Source organism: Haliotis rubra, unplaced genomic scaffold (genome assembly GCF_003918875.1).
Source record: "Haliotis rubra isolate DU_JTF1 unplaced genomic scaffold, ASM391887v1 Scf255, whole genome shotgun sequence".
Taxonomy (NCBI): domain Eukaryota; kingdom Metazoa; phylum Mollusca; class Gastropoda; order Lepetellida; family Haliotidae; genus Haliotis; species Haliotis rubra.
In genome coordinates this window covers 901,097-927,002 of record NW_025766614.1, presented here as the reverse complement: position 1 = coordinate 927,002, position 25,906 = coordinate 901,097, and the positions used below count along the sequence as shown (strand labels likewise).

At 38.8% G+C, this 25,906-nt stretch overlaps 1 protein-coding gene across 1 annotated transcript; it reads left to right on the top strand.

Annotated features, from left to right (window-relative positions):
* The first annotated feature begins 526 nt into the window (after positions 1 to 526).
* LOC124279720 (neprilysin-4-like) lies at positions 527 to 22,165 on the top strand. Its single transcript, XM_046715581.1, has 24 exons — positions 527 to 588; positions 772 to 809; positions 1,319 to 1,366; positions 1,676 to 1,708; positions 2,101 to 2,262; positions 2,514 to 2,597; positions 2,692 to 2,891; positions 3,296 to 3,475; positions 3,785 to 3,871; positions 4,335 to 4,468; positions 4,798 to 4,891; positions 5,252 to 5,380; positions 5,619 to 5,717; positions 5,939 to 6,013; positions 7,038 to 7,141; positions 8,915 to 8,973; positions 10,463 to 10,514; positions 10,971 to 11,041; positions 11,250 to 11,380; positions 11,473 to 11,538; positions 12,597 to 12,695; positions 13,196 to 13,272; positions 13,754 to 13,870; positions 21,851 to 22,165. Exons 1-23 carry the CDS (start codon positions 539 to 541, stop codon positions 13,851 to 13,853), a joined length of 2,172 nt encoding a protein of 723 aa, XP_046571537.1. The 5' UTR covers positions 527 to 538; the 3' UTR covers positions 13,854 to 13,870; positions 21,851 to 22,165.
* The last annotated feature ends 3,741 nt before the right edge of the window (positions 22,166 to 25,906 follow it).

Here is a 25,906-nt window from a genome sequence, read left to right as displayed (position 1 = left end):
TGCATACTTACGCTAACACCTCTCCTATTGAGAAACTAGTGCACAGGATGCAGTCAGATAGTACACGTGGTTGTATGTCTGTCAGTTGAAATATGAAATCACAAGAACTAAATGAAAATGTGTATATCTTTACAGATATATAGTGTCATATAATCGTAAGGATTTATATTCACCTTATGCGAGTTCATTGGGGTTTGTCGGGACTTCAAAGAGTGAAGGCCAACGTCGCATGACGACATCAGAGAGTTGGGAGCGTACAATTTGGCCTTCACTGTATGAAGGCTCACACTCCAATGAACTCACATAAAGTGAAGTCAATTATTCACTAAATGTTTGAAATTACACTTTTCACGGCACATGTCGAGCTGCTTCCCATCTCGTGTTGAGAATACTGATAGCCTTAGATACACACATCATTCACGTACTCAACTGCTGACATTTCCCCAAGTCAATTATTCTTGACATTTGAGAGTTAGTCTCCCGAAACGTCCTAGGATCCTGCCTTCGTTTTACAACCACCATAACAGTGATTGCCGCCATGTTGTCCTCTCTCGGAGTCGCGCTTGTCTTCCTGCAGAGCTGTGCAAGGTAGGATGTTGTACGTCTTGGACATTGAGAAGTCACCCATACTCAGACATGCACCAAACTGGCTCTTGTCCAGGACATTTTTATCTTGCATGATACATGGAAACATCACATATATCGGGCATTAAAAGTCGTTGTTTTGAGAAGTGACTCTTGAATCATATTTTTGTGTGGTATTTTTTTCAGTTTCCACACTGTTCATCGGTGTGTCTACGGTCCTCTAGGTAAGTTAAAAAAAGATCCGGGTTAAAATTGATCTGCAGCAACCCAGGTTTGTCGTAAGAGGCGACTAACGGGATCGGGTGGTCAGACTCGCTGACTTGGTTGACACTTGTCATCGTATCGATCCCAATTGCGTGGAACAACGCTCATGATGTTGATCACCGGATTGTTTGGTCCAGACTCGATTCCTAACAGACCACCGTCAAATAGTGTTAATATTGCTGATTGCGGCGTAAAACTAAACTCACTCACTCTAGGTAAGTACAGTGTGTAGTTATGCTTGTTATGAGGCTGGAACAGTGTCGCAAGTGACGTAAGACCATACTCATCCACGCATTTCTCGCTATAACGTGCCTAATTTTATTGTGAGCATATTTCTTCATGGGTTTGGGTTGGGTTTTTTCGTTAGAGTTAAGTTATGGGTCTATGTGTTAAGAAGTATGAACAAACGTGCCTGCCAGAACATGGCAAAGAGTGTTCATGTATGACTGTCCGATTGTTTCTCTGTCAGAGGAAACACGACGATTTGATGAAAGGCAGCGACGACAACACACTCCGGGTATGACACTTCTATATTTGTCAGGTTTTACTTGTTTATATAAATTTAACATAAACTTTAAATTACATTTTATCTTTATTTTATTAACTATTTCCGTCACCCATGTTTTCTTTTTTATGAAGTAGCTGCTCTCTCGACAGAATCAGATTTGGTATCGGTATTCCCATGTTCATCTTCGTTTACTATGATGAAATTCATCTGTCCAGTTACTCCTCATGGTATTACTGCTGCAGGCGATCTACTCCACTATCATAAAACTATCACTGTAGATGCTTTATTGATGATTTGGTTATTGTGTTGTTTCTTCAGGGATGTGCCTCACAAAGGAGTGTATACAACACGGTCAGTATATTTACTTTGCACGGTATGAATGTTAAATGACTGTGTCAGTAATATCTGTGTTAGTATTGAACTTTGGTTTACCAAAAAACAATTACGGAAAGAACTGTCACTTTCCCAGGCTTAAAGAATGTGTACATCTATATATTTTGCGGTTTTGTATCTGAAATAAAACGGATCTAATCTACTTTTGTAAGTTTCATTTTACCTGGATGGGAACTTCAAATTGCAGAATAGCGTAACATAGGTGTGTCAGGAAGCTATAATCCAAGTCCTTAACCTATGTACCTTTGGGGTATCCCTTCCATTTCCAACTGAAACCCATGATGTTACCAGAATACTGTTCAAGGCAACGTAAAATCCAATTCACAACACTCTCCTGGTTTGTTGGACAGCGAACCAGGTCTTGAGTCGCCTGAACAGAAGCGCCGACCCATGTGAAGACTTCTTTGAGTATTCCTGTGGGGGCTGGGTACGGAGCCACGCCATCCCAGATGACCGGTCATCCTACGACGCTCTGTCACGTCTCCACGACGTGGTCCAGCACCAACTCAGAGGTCAGATGCACACGTGGTTTATGTGCGGCATGATCTCGCTTTATTCTCCAATGGCCGACAGCACCAACGTGTCTATGAGTCGTTAAGACAAAAAACTAACCACATATTGCATTTTAACACAAAACATCATCTGCGCATATTCATCAACTCCACGAATGACAAGATCGTTCTAAAACGTATCCGGTGTAATGTGTACTCGTGCATTCTATTGCTTTACTAGCGTCATTGCAGTATCGACTCTTGCTGTTCAGATCTGATGGAGGCTGAAGGTTCTGTGGGAGACCCCGAGTCCATGCAGAGAGTGCGGGCTCTGTACAACACATGTGTGGATGAAGGTATTACCAAGCTAGGAATAGATAGACAGACAAACATATAGAAACACATACAGACAGATAGCAAAAGTATATATACACTGCCATATGTTTACAGATACAATTGAATCCAAAGGAACGGTCCCCGTTCTTCAATTCCTCAGCCAGTATGGCGGGTGGCCACTGCTGCAAAGGGGAGATAACCTGCCCATTACATTAGAAGAATTGATAGCTACAGCTACTAAAGATTTCATGAACGTTCTTGTCACCATAACAGTGTCAGAGGATTTAAAGAATTCATCACGGATGGTCATTTACGTGAGTTTTGGCAATTTAGTTACACTTTTCAGTTCCTTTATACCCGCCGAGGTGTACTGACGACAGTTTGTAACCTGCCGCAACTAAAAGTAGAACCCGTTACAGCCTTGTCATCAAATTTGATTCTACATCAACACTCAGCTCTCCAAGAGTTCGCAAGGACACAGACGGCAGTATGCCTTCTCGGCTTCCTGTATATCCTTGCCTGCATCAGGAAAACACGTGACCGACAGCAAGAACCAATGAGCCGACCTCCGATCCATTCTTAGGCGTAGGTTATCTGGGATCACCATGAGATTCCCCAGGATGTAGCGATGGTCATGTGCAGCTTTATGAAATAGTGTAGACTGCTTTAAATATCAGATGGTCGTCAAATGATAACCGCAAGTGCTATATGTTGCTAGCTGGACCAAACCTGGCTGGGGTTGCCCAACCGGCGCTATTACCTGAACGGTGTACAGGACAAGTACGTGGTGGCCTACAAACAGTTCATCAGGGATGTTGCCACTGAGCTAGGGGCTGCTCAAACCACCATTGATACTGATGTTGACGACTTGATAGACTTCGAGATGAATTTAGCTCATGTGAGTACTTACCAGAGATTCTGACGTTCTGCAGTATTTGCAAGTGTTCAGATATATATTTCATTGTAATAAACTATATACAGACTTACTTTCTGAATTATTTTCTTGAGAATTGTGTTTTTATATATGAAAATTGTGTATATATCTTTGAGAATTGTGTATATATCTTTGGGAATTATGTATATATCTTTGAGAATTGTGTATATATCTATGAGAATTCTGTATATGTCTTTGAGAATTCTGTATATATCTAGATAACATCCATGAGTTATTGGCATTCCACGCAAAATGTAAACAAATGTACTTCAGATAACAACGCCAATGGAACAGAGGCGGGATTATAATGTATTATACACCAAGAGGACTGTTGGGGAAATGTCGAGATTATACCCAGGGGTAAGTAGGTTTCCAACACAACAAAAACATCCTTTGACCTGATTTATGCACGTGTACAAAAACATCATATTACCTGATTTATGCACGTGTACAAAACATCCTATGACCTGATTTATGCACCTGTACAAAAACATCCCATGACCTGATTTATGCATGTGTACAAAAACATCATATCACCTGATTTATGCACTTGTACAAAAACATCCTATTACCTGATTTATGTACCTGTACAAAACATCCTATTACCTGATTTATGTACCTGTACAAAAGCATCCTATTACCTGATTTATGTACCTGTACAAAAGCATCCTACTGAATGCAAACTAAGATGTTTGACCTCGTAGTAATCAGTATACTCCAGTCCTTTGTCCTCCCGATAAAACAGACAGCTGAGCATATAAACATATTGTGTAGCCTCGTAGAGCCGTTGTAAACAGTACCACAGTGTTATATTTCTGTTCAGATCAACTGGCTGTCATTACTACAACTTGCGACGGGCAGTGCTGGAGTCAGTATCAGAAAAAAGGACGATGTTATAGACTTTGCTCAGAGTTACTTCCAACAGCTTGGTCCCTTGCTACAAAATACTCCGCATAGGTAATGCTTGTAGTTGGGTAATGTAATTCATTACTTGGGTAATGGCTCTGTAATTCACGTATTCTTAACATTTGTTGGGGAATTTTAAGCGTACGTTTGAATACGACTGTGCGTTACAATTTCCTCTCAAACTTTGCAAACTTGAGCGAAGGTCCTTGATGGTGATCACATTCACAGAGATCGGTTGAATATGGTTTCTTGGCAATGTTGGCAATCGTTGATTAAGTTACTGGACGAAATGGAAGAGTTCGATTTTGTACATACAGCCTTGTTGACAAACATGGTCTCTTCACGTTAATGAACAGCATCTACATGCATCTTTATTTAAGAGTGATCCAGAATTATGTTGTGTGGAGATTTATACGCAAACAGATGACGGCTCTACCGCAGGTTTTCCAAACTTATGAAGAGGAATTCAAAGAGGTTTGTATCCATCCCAGAAAATGACCATACATGGCACAAGTTCACTGACACCTGTCCATAAGTCTGTCAAACAGGCCTAGAAACATATTTTTCCAATCCAGTATATGGAAGTCTCTACTTTATATTTGGCAAGTCTAGATTACTGCAGCTTCAGAAAATGAAGAAGGTCACTTGGCTCTATTTTATTAGACTTAACTGTGATAATATATAAACTTTTTTTCAGTAAAATCTGAGAGTACATGTTAGTCTCTCACTTCATGTCGAGCTTGACATATCAATTCAACGATAGTGTAAACTGTGATGGTTGGGAATACACAATATACAATGTAGCCTAACGTTGTTGCGTTATTTCGTGTGCAGGTACTCACTGGCGTGACGTCACTTCCTCCCCGGTGGCGCTTTTGTCTGCAAGTCGTAGATGGTTTCATGCCCTATGTGGTCGGAAGGATGTTTGTACAAGAACACTTTCTGCCCAACTCGAAGAACGATGTACGTTGTGACTACAGATATGGCCGTTATACCGTCTGTGGTATCCTAGCTGATTGCATGTTTAAACCTTAACATGCCCGTCCTCTTCATTCATTCTGGTGTAGAATTGTTCTTATATCGTGCACAATGTGTGATACTTTTTGTATCAGTTAAACATTTTCTAAGTGGTCAAAAATATTTTGAATATTCCCAACACTAGTGTGCGAATCATCCCAAATTGACAATATAAACACTGCAGGTGGCCGCAGCTATACTGCACGTTAAAGCTGCCTTCAGACAGAAACTTGATGACATCACATGGATGGACGAACAGACGAAAGACGTAGCTAGGGACAAGGTAAGTTACGAATGGCTGCTTGCACCAGATACCATCACATATTCTATTGTGTCGAACATGACTGGATATTATGTGTCATTCGGGTCTTCAAGACTTAAGTAAACAGTTTTAACAATTAAGCATTATGGCTCTACAGAAAAAATGATATGGTTCTCGGTACATGTACGTGGAGCTACGGTTTTCCCATTTTCACAGAGAATATTTGTATGCGTTGCTTGCAGCTAGCAAGCATGACGAGCAAGATCGGATATCCCGATGAGATATATAACAACACGTACCTGGACAACATGTACCCAGTAGGTAGCTCAAACTTTCTCTCCTCGCGGGTATGAAACGTGAAGTAATCAAAATAATGTAACCAAACTGATGCTAGAACTTATGTTTTGTTGTATTTTGTAATCCTAATGATATGTCGTGTGATGGACCAGATGTCTCGCGTTATTTCATTATCTGTATGCCACACTATGGTAATCTGGATGAAGCATGATATTTGTAACAAAGTTAATGTTAGTTTATGTTTTAAACTAGTTATGAATAATTATAAATATGATTACATTTGTAATACAGAATCACACGTCATGAAATGATAAGGTCACACTCCGTGTGGAATGCATCAGCTGAAGAAACATCAGTATGTGATACACAGTGAATGTCCCATCCTGTGATACACAGTGAATGTCCCATCCTGTGATACACAGTGAATGTCCCATCCTGTGATACACAGTGAATGTCCCATCCTGTGATACACAGTGAATGTCCCATCCTGTGGTACACAGTGAATGTCCCATCCTGTGATACACTAAATGTAACAACCAAAGTGATACACAGACTGCACATCCATGATATACAAGAATGTGATACACTACATGTCTCATTTGTGAGATACAAAAAGCACGTTCTATATGTGATACACCAAATTCCCATGTGTGAGATACAATAAGCACGTTCTATATGTGATACACCAAATTCCCATTTATGAGATACAATAAGCACATTCAATATGTGATACACTAAATGTCCCATATATGAGATACAATAAGCACATTCTATATGTGATACACTAAATGTCCCATTTATGAGATACAATAAGCACATTCTCTATGTGATACACTAAATGTCCCATTCATGAGCTAAACTAAACACATCCTATATGTGATACACATGAAAGCATACTAGGAGCAACTGAACCATCACTGACATTCCAGATGACAAGTGACCCATGATCCACAAATGCAATAACTGGTCCATCTGAGACAGTATTGAGTGTATAGTGAGAAAATACATTTGAGTTTTTTAGCGCTGTCGTTCTCCCACCCACAGTTTGAAGTCCAGGAGGGAGAATATTTCCACAATGTTGTGGCTGGGAAGAGGATGCGAACATCCATGGAATGGCGGAAACTGCTGAAACCGACAGACAAGTCAGTGTAAGTAACTGCTGCACTGTGGACAGACGAGGAGGACTCATTCCAAGCAATACAAATTCAGTACAAAGGTACCACTGTGGCAGTCCTAAATATACAGAGTGGTTATTGGAATTCAGAGGCAGTATGCCATAAGAGCAGTGATTACAGCAATAAGACAATGATGGGAATATTCCCCTCTCAGTGACAGTAGTCCAGCTTGCAACGAGGTCTGGCAGGGCATACTGGTCGTTACACATAATACTGGTCTTCTGGTAATTTGTAATTTAATATGTAATGTGAGATGAGAGGCAACAGCTAGAACCTATAAATATATACACAATAATTTTTTATTTTTTGGGGGGTGGGGGGTTGGGGGTGTTAAATAATATGTTGCCAGAAACTTCTATGATGTTCTCTGCATCCGAGGAGGGTTCTAGTACATTCCAGCACCCTGTCTAAATATAGTACATGTCTAAATATAGACCCCGACTTTACAGGTACAATGTATAACAGGTGAAACATCGTTGTAGAACGTATAACACTGCATCATAACATGCTTGCAAATAGACCAATTGTGTCAACGATGGGGCAGAATTTGCTGACTTAGTGTCATCAATATATGTGAGAGTAATTTACCAGCACATGTTCGTGACATAGTCTGAATCGTTGAAGCAACTCTCCTTTTGACAGAATTTTTTTATGAACATGGAGAAGGTTTGTCGATGTTTTTAGCCCTACTGAGACTAGTTCTTTCTTTAGGCCTGGGTGACCTATGTCATTACAGAGGTGTTCGGGATCCTGGTTTTCGAGGTGATGGGTCTGCCACAAAAAGATTCAGCTTGTTACATGTCCAGCTAGTGACACTTGAAACTAGTTAATCAATATTATCATAAGCGTGCCAAGTGTAAGACGTACGTCATGGCTGTACGTCTTTGGTCGGTCTGCGGACAAGGCCAGCCAGCTGGTCAGCAGAAATCAGGACTCAGACCTGACTATTTATGACAGGAGACTGGAGAGTACACCAGGCAATCAAGGGATGCAGTCGGAGAGCTAGCCATTTACACTTTATTTATATGTCTGGGCCCGAAAGATCAAATGGTGTTTCTGGCTCCAATGTATTATGACATAAAAATTCTCATTTGTTACATTTCTTGACCTACCAAGGGAATTTAAATTATATCCGACTGACTGCAAGAACCGTGCTTAATATACAGTGAGAGTCTGTCAAACCGAACTGGCTTTCGCTATTGAAATCATTCGGATTGGCGTGTAGCGGGTACTATGTCATACTGACTATTTTTTTATGGCCTTAATAGTTGTTTAATATTTGTGAATTCAATACACATTTCTTCATTTTAGTTGTTGTTACTTATGTCATATTTGTCTGAATACCAAATCTCCGACTTATATCATGTGTTTTATTCGTTAGGGGGGAACGAAAGGCCCATATGTGTAAGTTGCAGCAAATCGCTGTGAAGATTTGTGTCCAGTGACCGTGTAAGGATCTGGTTATTCGCTGATGACCCTCACAAAACTCTTGCTGGTTATGATGGTGGTATGTACAACATTGCACAAACAAACATCACACTGACTACACCACTGCTTCATCTGCCAGGGACAGTGATAGCTTGTGAATGAAGCGCAAACCCAAGGGCCGTGTTCGATTCCCTACATGCGAGTGATGTGTGTCCAATTCCGCTATCTCACGCAGTTATAGTGCCGGAATATCACCGGAGACGCGTAAAACCACACTCACTCACATATGTTAACATGAATGGTTTACATCATTTTCAGATGGATGATGTCTCCCTCGACGGTAAATGCCTACTACAACCCGTCCAGTAATGAAATGGGTAGGTGTTCGCTGCACGGAAATCCTGTAGATCTATATTTCTGACTGGTTAGACTGCTTGTATGTTAAAACAGTCGCAAGTTTCAATAACTGAACATTAATGCTACCTAGTATTCCATTACGGTGGCGGAACATCAATGTTTGCCAAACACTGAAATCAAGCCATTGAAAAACGGCGAGGGAACGGTACAACTACTGGATCGGATCACTGAGGCAAGTCGCTTGCAACCGCCGACATTTATGACTGTTAAGGTTTTTAGTAAAGCGTTTTTAAATGTTAAGGTTTTATATATCTTTGGGTAGGAAACACTTTCTGAGTTAACTTAAAAGTAAATAGAGAGTATTGGGTAAAACTAGTATTAAGTTTTGATCATGGATGTTACTGTGCTGTGACTGAACTGCCCCTGCACGTGTACCTCTAAAGTAGACGTACTGTTACACGTGGGCAACAGACCTGAGACTGACAGACCTTCAAGATGTCTTGACTTTGTGCACGACATTCCAGATGGCAAGAGACTCTTTAACCACGGACAGGTGCCTTGCGCTGCCCCAAACCTAGGATTTGAACCATGCCGAGATGCAGCTGGACTTCGACCTTCCAGTCAATATTTCAGTGGGTAAAGAATTCAGAAACACACAAGAACTCATTCCTTTTCACTGAAAGGACATCCTCACAGGTGGCAGGAGAGAGAAACTTCGTCTTGTTCAGTTGAAACAGTTCCTGACCTTCCAGGAAACCTTGACACGCCAACATCGAGAATCTGTGACCTGGACTGACTGACTTAGTTTGGTTTTACGCCGCTTTTAGCAATATTCCAGCAACATCACGGCGGGGGACACCAGAAATGGGCTTCACACATTGTGCCCATGTGGGGATTCGAACCCGGGTCTTCAGCATGACGAGCCAAAGCTTTAACCATTAGGCTACCCCACCGCCCCTGTGACCTGGAGGAAGATCTTATGAATCATCTCACGTCGACAACCCATTACACATGTGACTTGATACATTTACAGCGAATAAACAGAAACATGTCAAGCTCCTGTGGACAAACTGAGCGCAAAATGAAGCAAGATGACGATAAAAATTAGATCAGATGTTATACTATTGAAAAAAGATAATTGAATAGGCAAAGTGACGTGGAGATCATTGCCGAATTGTTGATATTGAATTAGGATGTAAAACTTAGTGTACATACATGTCTGCAATCACACTGGCTACTGTAAAAGGTGTTCTTTCTGCATATACAAGCTATACTTGTTGGTACTACGATGTCCTGCTACCTGGAATTATTATATTCAATCACCCACCTCAGGTTCCTGGACAGGACATCAAGTCTTCCCTACTGCGGTGCAGATATTCTATGTCACAGCCCATGTCACAGCCTATGTCCTACCAGTGCAAGTGTCAATGACCTTGTACATGGTTACACCGTTGTCATGGCGATGGTGTGTTAGATGCTACCTATAACTGTGTGTTGTTTATATTTCAGTCCTGATGGCTGCCCTGTTACAGCCTCCCCTCTACTCCCCGGGCCTGCCTAAGTAAGTTTCCTTTCCTCTGGTAGGCCTCACCCTTCTTCATCTCCCTCAGATTGTGCTATGTTTTCCGCAAAAGGTACTATCTGCCCATGTTAATGTCATGTTGATTGAAAGGAACATCTTCATTAAATAAGTAAGCAATTGTATCGCTAAGATGGTCGTTACAGCCATAACTACAACACTAGCTATAGTAGTGTTATTGTAGTGTTGAGGGACCGGTACTTGATCATACTTATTTTTCTTAATTAGTAACAATTTTGCACTATGAAATTCGAGGATTGTCTCCCCTTGTATTTCACCGGAAGTTGGATGTTTGTCCAAATAAATATGTAACTACGTTTGCAGATTGCATAAGACGTTTTCTCCTGTAAATTGAGGGAGAGTTGTGTCACGCCTATAAAAAAGAAAATCTGCAAATTTATGAAGCCGTGAGGGTGAAAGTTGCTGACACTGTTTCAGGTACGTGAACTACGGGGCCTATGTGACAAGTGTACTTGGACACGAGTTGACGCACGGCTTCGACGACGTAGGTAGGGCGACAGGGCTTCCTGGTCTATGCAAGTTTTTAATCTCACGTGTCGTATGAGACATAAGTGGTGCACTTTTACCCAACATCTTCCGTGCTCCCTGGAGACGAAAACTGAGCATCATATTTAGATGTATTTTAGCAATCCGCTATTTGTTGTTACCTCAAGGGATTGCCGTGAAATGACTGACCGTGGATTTTGTATCCCAAAGGCCGACTTTTCGACAAGAATGGCAACCTCGCTGAGTGGTGGAGTGCTGATGTCGTTAAAGCCTTTAAAGATAAAGCTCAATGTTTCGTAGACCAATACTCTCAGTTCAACGTGGCTTCAGTCAACATGTCGGTAAGTAGCAAACATGAACAAGAAAATGTTTAAGGTTTTAAATTTTATGGCTGAGAATGCGGGAGAACATGCGACTTCTCTGTGTCTTGTAGGTGAACGGGATCAACACACAAGGTGAAAACATTGCTGACTGTGGTGGAATAAAGCAAGCTTATCGGGTAGGTGAGGTTGATGCAACCAAGGTTGACTAGTCAGTGAATATATGCCTCTTTCCTCAATATTTGAGCTCTGTGATGGAGACATGTCAATCATAGGCAACACGAACTACGACCCTCACAATTAATTAGCCATGTCAGAGAGTCTGTTCATTCGCGGTCAATCTATGTAGTGGTTGGCTCGAGCGGTGGAGTGGCCTAGTGGTTAAAGCTTTGGCTCGACACGCCGAAGACCCGGGTTCGATTCCCCTCATGGGTACAATGTGTGAAGCCCATTTCTGGTGTGCCTTGTCGTGATATTGTTGGAATATTGGCGTAAAAGCGGCGTACAACCATATTCACTCTGTAGTGGTTGAGTGGTTGGGGTTGAGCATGATTTCCTCTGTAAAGTCTGTTCCCGAAAATACTGAATAACAGCTAGTATGTTTGCTTGCAAGCTCCACCCACACCCACCGCCCTTTTCCTCTCAGACGAAACTGTGAACTTCTGGTAGCACTGGCTTAACAATAACCTGCCTAAAACATCTCCGACCGCCAACTATCCATGATTAAATTGTTGATCCCTAAAGTTCCTCATATTAGGCGTTTTTTAGGACCAATGATCCCCAGTGACACATTAGGCTGAATGTGTGTTGAGCGTATTGCACAAGGTGTGTCCACAAAGTGGGGATGTCAAGACGGGTGTGTTTCAGTCACTAGTGATCAGGACACATTCCAGATTCAGGATTTCGTGTCAGTGTAATTATAATTACGTTGACGATTTCTTTACCACGCGACTAACTCCCCTGTGCCTTTCTGGTTTGGGAAATATACTGAGGGAAACAAATAAGGGAACACCACTTAATAGCAGTGTTCTTCATTTATTCTCAGATTTCCTCCCACAGCGCTATTCAAAGCTGTGCTAAAAACTGGAATATATTAAAGGAACGCTCAAATTTTCCTGTGTTCCTTTATTTGTTTCTGTCAGCATATGTTAGACACCGATAATACCGTAACTATAAATTATACCAGCCTCTCATTTATTCCGTCTTCAATACAATGCAATACATTTTTCTGACGCAGGCATATCGCAATCTTGTCCACGATCTCCAGGAAGATGAGCCCCTGCTGCCTTTCCTGGGCCTCAGTCAAGACCAGGTGTTCTTCATCAGCTATGCCCAGGTAACATGTGCAGCTCTTCTTAACGTCGCACATACAATATTTCTATATGTGGAACTAACAGACTGAGTGTTCTCAGCAACCGGGAATTCATCCGTCAATTATAAATCTTATAATGGCAATGTCACAATGTTTCCGCTTAATGAGACTAATCACGTGGATCAGATAACGCGACTACGTAATGGCCGTCTTCCATTTGGTTCAGGGTGAGAATGAATCATACTTTATTAGGTATAGCGGGAAATATACTTATCGTTTTCTCGTGGACGTGAATCTAATATTTCCCTGTCCATCACATTCATGCTTAGGCAGTGTTCGTATATAACTAGAGTAGCACAGTATATCAAACATGACGGAAAGTAATTGTTGATTAACTGAGAAAACAGCCATATTTACCGAAGATAGGTACTTCTTGGTTGTTGAGATAGATCATGTCATATAGATTACTCATCTAATACGCCCACGTATTCCCCGTTCTAAAGTCTATGGTGGTGTTTGGACAGTCATGGTGCGCCAGCTACAGGGACGAGGGTCTGGAGGCTGCCATCAGGTCGGATGTCCACAGTCCTAACATGTACAGGTAACGCCCACCACTAATGCAACACTGGACACTCAAACCACCAGACAGACAGACCCACAGAAGTTTATTCGTAATATCGGCCTCATGGCCTATAATACAGTCTACAAGTATTTGGCAGTTTGGCAGTTTCGTGAAACAGTGGTCATAATTTGTATTGGGATCTTACTTTAAAAACATAATGTAAAAATAGTGCTGTGCAGTATACAACTTGGGGGTTTTTGGATTGCAAAATTGACGGCAGAGTGAGTGGGCCTTTGTAGACATTTTGTAATTGTTCGAAGTAACTGTCTCTGTACCGCTGATATTTGTCACCAACATGCCCTTACTTGCCAACACATAAGGCTATATCTCATGCAGAGCGTACGTCGGTTTTATATTAATAATTTCCAGTTCTTTTTGTGTGTAATATTTCTCTTGTCATGCGGGTCTATTTTGTTCACCTAATTGTCCGATGTTTAATCATTTTCATTTTCTTTTACAGAATCATTGGCGCATGTCAAAACTCAGTTGAGTTTGCCGAAGCCTTTCACTGCCGGGTTGGAAGTTACATGAATCCCCGCACAAAGTGTGAATTGTGGTAGTTGTTCTAGCACTAAACATTTTTTATTCACATCAGTAGGTACATTCACTTTTTACAAAAGTCATACATGTTGACAGGTGACATATCTTGTTACAATCGTTTTATACGAATATCATCCAAACAAAGTTGTATAATTGCGGATCGTCTAAGCTTGAGCAATTAGGTAAGTCGGTGCTATCAGTAATATTGCTTGTTTGCTCCTGGGTTCATTTTCATAACAGCACCGCATCCTTCTGGGTAACCAAGAGGTAGAAACATTCATACATTATTATATAGATGTCATGCCTAATACAAGCTTGTACATGTTGACAGTTCACAACACATCAGTCTTCAAACATGAGTAGATACATTCAAGTATTACTGCACAAAGATCATAGATTGTATACATTGAAGAGTCATAACACACCAGACCATGTTGTGTAATGGGTGCCCGCTTACTCCACATTCGTCTGGCTGGTTTTTCATTCTGGCAACATATCTTTCAAAGAAGCGATGGAGGATTTTAGGGTCAATATTAAATTTTTAATACAGCTTATGCATTAAATATGTATATCTTTTCCCATCCTAGGATTGACACATATTGTAATTCGCGATCTCAAAATTCTACTTTAAGCATGTTGAAGAGTCATGACACATCGGTCCATGTTGTGAGTAGTGGTAGCCATTTACTCATACATTCATTTAGTTGTTTTTTTATTCTAGCAACATATCTCTCAACTTGAAAAATATCTTTCAAGGTAGCAGTAAAAGATTTGAAAGATAGAGAACCATTTCTAATACAACTTATGTATATATATCTTTTTCCGGCCAAAAGAATGTGGTTCACCAGTTTGAAGTTTGCGGTCCCCTGGATACCAAAGAGGATGGATTTAAGATTAAACTGAATCTCATAACACAGATGTTGTCTCAAAAATTGTTCCAGATTGTACCAAAAATGACTAACCTGTGGACATTCAAAATATACGTGCACAATCGATTCGTTGTCATTGTTACATCTTTGACAAATACTCTTGTCGATCAGCTTCATTTTAAATAATTCCTTTTTGGTGTATATAATGCGATGCAAAAATCTATATTGGAAATCTTGTAGCTTGATATCCCTACAGCATTGTTTAGGAAGACTAAATATTTCCTTCCAGTTTAAGTCAGTTAAGAACATTTGTTGCCATTTACTACAAATAATAGGGAGATAATTATTTTGCACAAGTATATCATATATCTTCCGAGATCCCTTTGCTGGTTTAGTCCATTCCATTAGAAAGTTATTCATCCTAAGATCGTAGACACATATAGGTTTAGAATTGTCTATCACCTTTATCCATTCTTTAGGGAGATTACTAACAACTCGATGATGGTCCAGATAAGTACCCTTGAGGTTGAATTTTTTTTTCAAGTCTACAAAGGATAAGAGTCCATTCTCATCACATAGGTATCTTATATAATGCACTCCTTTACCGAACCAGTTTTCTATAATAAAATTTGAGTCTGTACACTAGTGATTAAACCATATCGGTTCAGCTAGAATAGCCTGAATATTTCTTGCATCTGTCAAATGAGATCTATAGTATTTACTCCAAATATATATCAAATCCTGCCAGTAGGGGTTATCAATTTTACAAAGTCTGTAAGACGATACATGGGCACCCAGTTGAAAAAGGAGTTTTAAAGGAAAGTGGCTATTATAGAGGTTCTTAAACATGCTTTTTTTCAGGATACTGAGCTTCAGCGATGATATGAACACATTTATATCTACCATTCTCAATCAACCATTTTCATAGCTTCTTGTCAAATTCGCCCGTTTAATTTTATCAGGTTTAGAGTTCCAAATAAACTTTAAAAAATTGAACTTAGTTCATCAACAAATTCTTTGGGTGGTTGCGGCAGAGCAGAGAATATGTGAACAAGAGTAGATAATGCTAAGGTTTTTATCACAGTTATTTTTCCAATTAGTGTCAATTTACGTTTACGCCAATTTGCTAGTAATCTCTTAATGTTTTCTAGTCTTTTTCTGGTGTTGATAACCCACAGTTTTTCTAAATTTGCGTTTAGTTGAATACCAAGAACTTCAAAGTCACCATGAATCCAATCTAGATTAACATCTTCGCACACTTTAATATTCTTTCCAATCATTGACCAAGCCATATTGCCTTAGTTTTATCTGAATTCATTCTTAATCCTGAATAATAGTAAAAACTTTCCAAAGTATTAAGTGCAGCTCTTAGGCTTTCTTCTGAGCCGTCCAAAAAAAGCTGTGTATCGTCAACATACTGCCCTAATTTATGTTCTATGTTTATTAAATAGATGCCTTTAATCGTACTATTGTGTCTAATCAAAGTGGCCAGTATGTCGGCTACAAAAAGGAAAAAACAATGGGGAGATTGGGTCCCCCTGTCTACAGCCTCTACCATTGTCAAAAAATGAAGAGAGATGGCCATTTTGTATGACACAGGAGGTTGCATTGCTTATCAAAATGTGTACCCACTTTATCATCTGAGGACCAAAGCTAAACCTTTCCAGAACTTTAAGTATAGCTATTTTTGACACAGAATCAAAGGCTTTTTCAAAGTCTATAGATAGTAGCATACCTTTCTTATTCTTAGATTTTGTTTCCAGGATGATATCGTACATTAATCGTATATTATCCGCTAAAGATCTCCCTGGAATGAATCCTGTTTGATTTTCGTGTATCAAAAGATCTCAAACAGTCTTCATTCTCTTAGTGATACATGTGCTAATAATCTTGTACAGACAATTTCAAAGGGTGATTGGTCGCCAATTTTTAAGATAAGATCTATCCTTGTTTCCTTTAGGCAGACAAGTTATAATTCCTCTGTTAATGTTCAAACTCAAACAGCCGTTATAAAGTGATTCACTGATATATCTGTGCACCCAAACCTTTAGTTCTTTCCAGAAAAACTTAAAAAATTATATTGGAAAGCCGTCTACCCGGGGGCTTTTGTTATTTTTCATTCCTTTTACTGCTTTTGAAATTTCATCCAATGTAATTTCTTTTTCCAAATTGTCTCTTTGTTGTTTATCTAAAGAAGGAACTGGAATTTTTGAGAGGAAATCCTGAATTTCCTTTTCTGAAGCTCTATCACTTTGGGAATACAGATTTTTATAAAACTGTTTTTTTGTTCTTCTAGGATTTTTTTACCATCTAATATTATTTCTCCTTTATCATCTATTAATTGATTAATCAACTTGCTTGTGTAATTTCGGTTTTCCAAATGACAGAAGTATTTTGTCGGCTTTTCACCTTCCTCATACCATTTTATTCTGTTCCTTATTTGAATCCCTCTAGTTACTTCTCCCCTTAACTTTTCAATTTCTTCTTGAAGTTTTGTAAGTTCATTTAGTTTTTCTTCCCTTATATTTTAAAAGTTCCCCCCTAGTTTCGTTTTCAACTTCGCATATTCTATCTTCCAACTGTTCAATTTTACGGCACCGGTTTTTCTTCAGAGGTGAAGTGAAATTGGGTTTTACGTCGTGCTTGAGAATATTTCGCTCATATGACGACGTGCATGCATGTGCATGTGTATGTGCGGCTGCTTGTACTAGCCCAGACTTAAGCTGGTTTTATAGTGCTAGCCCACTGAGATACCATACCGCAGTGAAGCATGAATACCCCACTCAGACACATTATACTGACTCCGAGCCGATCAGTCCTTGTTGTACCCATTAATGCCGAGCGCCAGGCAGGGACCAACAAGTACCATATTTTAACGTCTTTTTGGTATGACGCGGTCGGGGATCGAACCCGCGACCTTCCGCTCTCCGGGCGGACGCTCTAACCACTACACCACGGAGGCGGTCTTTTCTTCAGAAATGAGGACATAGATATGGATTCGCCTCTAACTTTCATAAGAAATGTTTCCAGAAACAAAGTGTCACTAATGGTTAATTCAAGGTTTTTGTCGCTAATATCTTGTATTTCTTGATATATATTCCTATTGAGATATTCTTGTTTCATATCTTTCAAAATTGTATTGACTTTTTGAACATAATCTTTATTGAGTAATAAAGAGGTATTAAATTTCCAATAACCCTTACCTTTTTCTTTAGACAAAGTATTTGATATTGATATTATAACTGCTGAATGGTTCGGATTTGTATTCTGGGAGAATATTGCATTCTATTGTAAGATTTGCCAAGTCTTGTGATAGTAAAAAGAAATCCAACCTAGCCTGCTGTCTAGGATTTTTTTCCACCATGTAAAACATTTAGAGCCTTGGTTATATTGTCTCCAAATATCAAACAAATCGTAATTTTCTATCATATCTAAGACCACTTGCCTGGCTTTAGGGTTATTAACATGCCGATAGTTCTCTAGATCTATTGATGGTTCAAGTACGAAGTTCCAGTCTCAACACAAGACCAAAGAATCATTTTCAAGGCTATCGATATTTCTAAAAAAATTCTTATAGAAAGTTGGGTCATCATTGTTTGGGCCGTAAATATTTGAAAGGGTAAATTTTATACCATCAATTGAGATATCTGCAATAATAAAGTTGCCATTAGGATATCTTATTGTTCTATGTATTTTGACTTCAATATTGTTATTAAAAAGAATGGCAACCCCTCTTGCATTAGATCTATAAGGGGCGATAATACACTCTAATCCCCATTCGTTTCTCATTAGTAGTTCATCTTTTTCAGCAACGTGAATATCTTGTAAACAAATAATTGAGCAACATTTTTTTCTCCATATGTTCATTATTTCTCTACGCTTGTTTTTCTCCCCGAGGCCCCTGCAGTTTACCGACACTATTTTAATTTTATTATCCATGGTCATGTTTGACAAAGTCAAAGGTATTCATAAGTATTAATACGTCTATGGCAACATGGTTATTTTTGGAAGTGATTAACGCATAGCATGAAGTACCTACAAATGTGGAATTTCTAGTTAATAAACAGAAGTAAAAAGACAGAAAACAAAATGTATAAAAACAAAGAAAAAGCCTGGAGGCGATGTTGGTCAACCTGGATTCACCCTGCCCCCATAAGTTAAAAAAGCATTATGCAGTTGTATGTGAAAATGGATGATATTCGTTGAACACATTGTTACTTATACAACAAAGACCTGAGAGCAGTGACAACCTGTTCTTCAAAATAAGTCTACAATGCACCATGGAAGTTGGAAGTTACTTTCACTGAAATTGCATTAAGGAATTGTGTATCAAACAATCTTCGTTGTAAATTTGATTCGTGTTATTTCCTTAACGAAAAACAGGTGTCACCCAAATTTACTTTGTATGGTGCAAAATAACAGAGATAAACATTTACATTCTAACAGCAAACCTTCGCTGGATACATTGCACTTTGTCAATAAAGCAAAGTGGCATCATATTCATTGGTGTGGAGCTACTGTGTCCACATAATTACAAGTGACATAAGCATCATCAGTCAAGAATGCCTTATAAAATAGTGTGTCTAATAATGTTTAGTCTGTAGTATTGAAGGTAAGCATCGACTAGTTTCCAGTTCGTATAATGTGAAAAAGCAAAGAGACACCATTCAAAGTTCTGAAAACATACATTACAGGAATCACTGCACCTTTAGAACATAAGAGATTAAGGAACAATATTATCAGCACAAAGTTATCCTGCCCATACAAAACTACACTTGAAGTGAATTGTAATTGCGTTATGGAATGGAAGATCAAGTTTTCCACTGGATATCGTGCAACGCCACAAAAAGAAAATATCTTTCGGCATTCTCATAGCAGATTTTCACTAAGACCATTGGAGTTTATCAGTAAATAAAACTTAAGACCATTGTTCAACCTGGAGTTATCTTGCCCATGTAGCTTAAAGGATGATTTCTAATTTGTATGATACAACAACAACAACAAAAAAATACCTTTCTACGATTTGCCGAATAATATTCGCAGAAAACATTGTTACTTGTACAACACAACTTGAGATCACTGACAACCTGATCATCAGTAAAAGGCAACATTGCCAACAGAAATTACAAATTACGTGTATTGAAATTAAATTATAGAATTGTGTATCAACTAAAATCTTTGTCGTAAGAAATCTTTTATATAAGTTTGATTCTTAATATATCCTTAACAAAAACGGGTATCACCTGATATACAAGAATCACTGTACCTTAAGAACGTAAGAGATTAAGGAACAATGTTATCAGCACAAAGTTATCCTGCCCATACAAACTACACTTGAAGTGAATTATAATTGCGTTATGGAATGGAAGATCAAGTTTTCCACTGGATATCGTGCAACGCCACAAAAAGAAAATATCTTTCGGCATTCTCATAGCAGATGTTCACTAAGACCATTGGAGTTTATCAGTAAATAAAACTTAAGACCATTGTTCAACCTGGAGTTATCTTGCCCATGTAGCTTAAAGGATGATTTCTAATTTGTATGATACAACAACAACAACAAAAAAATACCTTTCTACGATTTGCCGAATAATATTCGCAGAAAACATTGTTACTTGTACAACACAACTTGAGATCACTGACAACCTGATCATCAGTAAAAGGCAACATTGCCAACAGAAATTACAAATTACGTGTATTGAAATTAAATTATAGAATTGTGTATCAACTAAAATCTTTGTCGTAAGTAATCTTTTATATAAGTTTGATTCTTAATATATCCTTAACAAAAACGGGTATCACCTGATATACAAGAATCACTGTACCTTAAGAACGTAAGAGATTAAGGAACAATGTTATCAGCACAAAGTTATCCTGCCCATACAAACTACACTTGAAGTTAATTATAATTGCGTTATGGAATGGAAGATCAAGTTTTCCACTGGATATCGTGCAACGCCACAAAAAGAAAATATCTTTCGGCATTCTCATAGCAGATGTTCACTAAGACCATTGGAGTTTATCAGTAAATAAAACTTGAGACCATTGTTCAACCTGGAGTTATCCTTCCCATTTAACTTAAAAGGATGATTTCTAATTTGTATGATACAAAAAAACACAAAAGAAATACCTTTCTACGATTTGCCGAATAATATTCGCAGAAAACATTGTTACTTGTACAACACAACTTGAGATCACTGACAACCTGATCATCAGTAAAGGGCTACATTGCCAACAGAAATTACAAATTACATGTATTGAAATTAAATTATAGAATTGTGTATCAACTAAAATCTTTGTCGTAAGAAATCTTTTATATAAGTTTGATTCTTAATATATCCTTAACAAAAACGGGTATCACCTGATATAGTGCAAAATAGCAAACAGAAACATTCCCTTATTCTTAACAGCAAACGTTCACTGGACAAGTACTTTATAAGTGAAGCAGGACGTTCCTCGGTGTGGAGCTACTGTGCCCAAAGGAAACAGGTGACATAAACATCATAAATTAAACATGCCTTATGAAATTGTGTATCGGATAAAGTTTGGTTCATAATTTTTCTGTATTAAAAATGGACATCAACTGGTTTCTACTCTTTATGATACGAGATGGCAAGGTTATGTCTTTCTGAGCTCTAACAACAAGCATTACAGGATACACTATCTTGGGACGGAAGAAATTGAGAGCAGAGTTCATAGAACGAAGTTACGCTGCCCATGCAAAATTGCAGTTGACATGATGAACATGGATCATAGTAGCGTTATAGAATCGAGGCTCAAATTATTTGTGGTAAGTTTGGTTCATGAATGAGAACAGGTGTCATTAGAATTTCGTTTTGTATGGTGCGAACGGGCCGAGGCGTTATAGCTTACGCTAGGCACAAAGTGAAAGTCCCACCGGAAGTATACTGCTTTGTCAACATCCGGCCACTACACTCAAAGCGGATTGCGCTCTGAGGAGTGAGAGACCAGTCTAAGTGTAGTCGAAGACTTACACATATACGTATTTGATATAGTTTTTCAGTGAAAAATATATATATTATTCCACTGCACACCGTTATCCCTATAAATTAGGGTTAACATGAATTAAAAATGCGTTATAACTGACTTTGTTGTATGTTTGGTTTATAATAATTCCCTGATGAGACTTTGGTGGATGTGTGTGTCTACACGACTTGTAATGAGCTGTGGTGGTTGTGTGTGTCTACATGACTTGTAGTGAGCTGGGGTGGATGTGTGTGTCTATACGACTTGTAATGAGCTGTGGTGGATGTGTGTGTCTATACGACTTGTAGTGAGCTGTGGGGGGTGGGCGTGTCTACACGACTTGTAGTGAGCTGTCGTGTGTGTTTGTGCCTACACGACTTGTAGTGAGCTGTGGTGTGTGTTCCTACACGACTTGTAGTGAGCTGTGGTGTGTGTGTGTGTGCCTATAGAGCTACGCTAGAGGTGTGTCTGTATGACTTGAGGAGTAGAACGTGCCAATGAATCTCACCAATCTCCATCTTTACGTTTATTCCACTAACCAAATGGCCCCAACTGTCATATTCGTAAACGTTCTAATAAATGATATCGACCATTATGTTTTATGATAATATACAATTAAAACATTCAAGGACGGGTGGTCAAAGCAAAGGACGTTATACCGATATTTAAGAAGCAAAGTCCGATATACACTTTTTGTGATAATCATATTCATGTATATAATATGATTACTGACTAAAATAGCATTAAATTTCATTTCTGTCAGAGTTTAATTGATTACAGAGCACATGATCTCCATGCAATGGCAATGTACAGTAAACCATACCGTGTAGTTTCTTGTTCTGTGTATCCCTATTGCAGACAAATGTGTGGCATTGGCGGATGCGCCAGTTATTAAAGTCTAGTAATATCGATGAAGATATTGACTCAACAAATCTGTGTAAAAGCGCCAGTATATCAAATCGGGCTGACAACAGGATATCGAATTACGATCAGAGATAATACTATGCAGGTAGAGATCAGTATTTGCTATTGGAAGACTGCGAAGTCAGTGGTCCGCTGGCAAAGCGATTGTGGGATCACACTCCCAGCGTTATGACTAGCACTGGAGGTAGTGTGAAGAATGAAACCGTTGTATATTTTGCATGTGTAGTGATGGTTCGGGCACGGGTGACGTTTTGTCAATGCGTACACCACCCCTTCTTCTTGTCACCTCTAATAACACAGTTTAGATACACTTATACGTAGAAAATCGATTCGAACTTTGAGCACGAGGACTTGATGACAATAAGAGGTTCATATCCCGTGATTATCCTATCAATTTACTTGATAGTAAACATTTCAATCCACTAAGATTTGGAAACAACATCCTGCAAGCTCACTGTGATGGTCACGTTGAAGTTCACTGTCACTTTGCTAGAGTTATTATGAGGAGGAGAAGTTAGGGTTTAACTGCCCGCGTAGTCGTGATTACTGAGGAAGTTGATCAGCATTGGCGTGGTTACAAGTACTGGAACCCACTACCATCATATACTACCATCAGGTTCAGTTCATCAAGTGTACTTACACTTGGCAGTCTGGAAACGTTAGAATAACAGTAAACGTTTTGTGCGTTTAGAACTATACAAATGAGCATTAAATAAGTGCTACCTGATTCAAATCCAATTCCGCAAAATAATGTCGAAAAAAAGGGACCTGTAAGCAAGTCGGATTATTGTACTGTCGCAAAGTGAGAGCTGGAGAACCTACATGGTACGTTACATGGTATGTTAGACCGTATGTTACATGTTATGTTATGTCTCATTTTATGTTACGTGTTATGTTACGTGTTGTGTTACACGTCATTGTAGATGGTATGTTACATGTTATGTTACGTGTTATGTTACACGTCATATAGATGGTATGTCACATGTTATGTTACGTGTTATGTTACACGTCATATAGATGGTATGTTACATGTTATGTTACGTGTTATGTTACACGTCAGTTTAGATGGTATGTCACATGTTATGTTACGTGTTGTGTTACACGTCAGTTTAGATGGTATGTCACATGTTATGTTACGTGTTGTGTTACACGTCAGTTGAGATGGTATGTTACGTGTTGTGTTACACGTCATATAGATGGTATGTCACATGTTATGTTACGTGTTGTGTTACACGTCATATAGATGGTATGTCACATGTTATGTTACGTGTTGTGTTACACGACAGTTTAGATGGTATGTCACATGTTATGTTACACGTCAGTTTAGAAGGTATGTCACATGTTATGTTACGTGTTGTGTTACACGTCAGTTTGGATGGTATGTTACGTGTTATGTTACGTGTTATCTTACACGTCATATAGATGGTATGTCACATGTTATGTTACGTGTTGTGTTACACGTCATATAGATGGTATGTCACATGTTATGTTACGTGTTGTGTTACACGTCAGTTTAGATGGTATGTCACATGTTATGTTACACGTCAGTTTAGATGGTATGTCAGTCGTCATGTTTTGTTACGTGTTGTGTTACACGTCAGTTTAGATGGTATGTTACGTGTTATGTTACGTGTTATGTTACACGTCATATAAATGGTATGTCACATGTTATGTTACGTGTTGTGTTACACTTCATATAGATGGTATGTTACGTGTTATGTTACACGTCAGTTTAGATGGTATGTCACATGTTATGTTACACGTCATATAGATAGTATGTCACATGTTATGTTACGTGTTGTGTTACACGTCAGTTTAGATGGTATGTCACATGGTATGTCACATGTTATGTTACACGTCATATAGATGGTATGTCACATGTTATGTTACGTGTTGTGTTACACGTCAGTTTAGATGGTATGTCACATGGTATGTCACATGTTATGTTACACGTCATATAGATGGTATGTCACATGTTATGTTACGTGTTGTGATACACGTCATTTTAGATGTTATGCTACATGTTATGTTTACAAAGTACGTGTTATTTTACATGTTATGTTAGATCGTATGTTACGTATTATGTTATATGGTATGTTAGACGGTATTTTACATGGCATGATAGGTGTCATGTTGGATGTCACGTTAGAAGTTGTGTTTCATGTTTTCTTGATGGTACGTTAGATGTTTTATATGTCAGATGTTGTGCGCCAAACTCTACATGTGGCATAAAGCATAAACCATGATGTGTTGAAGCGAAGTGTTGATGACGTATACGGTGTTCCCGTCGTCACAGCAGACACAGCCTTGTTACAGCAACACCTCATACCCTGGTGCCAACCGAAATATGACTTCACCGAAATACAGACTTATCTGAGAATACTGTGACCTCGCCCTAAGATCAAAGCTATCTTGTTACTATTTTAATAGTGCCCCCGTGGACAACAAGTGCGATACACCTGTTGGAATCTGGCTGTGTCAGCTATTTGTTGCCCATATAAATTACCTGGAGTACAACGTGTTTTATTCATGTTTCAGTGTTCAACGTGAGATCATTTAACATCAATAAAACACGATATAATTATAGTGTTATCATATGCCGTTATACCCGAGTCATCAATAAAACATGATATAATTATAGTGTTATCATATGCCGTTATACCCAAGTCATCAATAAAACATGATATAATTATAGTGTTATCATATGCCGTTTTACCCAAGTCATCAATAAAACATGATATAATTATAGTGTTATCATATGCCGTTATACCCAAGTCATCAATAAAACATGATATAATTATAGTGTTATCATATGCCGTTTTACCCAAGAAAATAGCATGTGTATAATGAAAATGCATCTGTATACACAGACACAAAAGTAACTGGACATATGATCACGTTACGTAATTGCTCAAGGGGATCTATCTCTTCAACGAGGTTGTCTCATTCCGTCAACTATGACCCTTTTGTTGGCATGAGACGGTTTACCAGTTGATACAGCTGCACGTGTTATAAGCCTGGGCAACCGCCTGTACGGAGAGAACTTTGAGACAATCTGTATACGCATGTACGCATACGGAAGAGAGCATGTTAATATGTTTTTCAATATAAACAAAATGATACGGATGCCCATCGTATGCCATTCAATGGATATGTCGCTGATGGTTACTGTCTTGTTTTAAAGAATAGTAACCCGTATTTCCGATGATCAGATGGCTGAGCTTGGTTTGGATCCCATGACTGTGTGTTGTACCTTGATATGTAATGGCTATGTGGCTGTCGTCCAGGGAGAA

Coding starts and splice junctions, on each gene's coding strand:
- LOC124279720 (XM_046715581.1), top strand. CDS start 539: ATGTTGTCCTCTCTCGGAGTCGCGCTTGTCTTCCTGCAGAGCTGTGCA. Junction 2,892..3,295: donor CATCACGGATGGTCATTTAC/GTGAGTTTTGGC, acceptor ATATGTTGCTAG/CTGGACCAAACCTGGCTGGG. Junction 4,892..5,251: donor ATGAAGAGGAATTCAAAGAG/GTTTGTATCCAT, acceptor TTTCGTGTGCAG/GTACTCACTGGCGTGACGTC.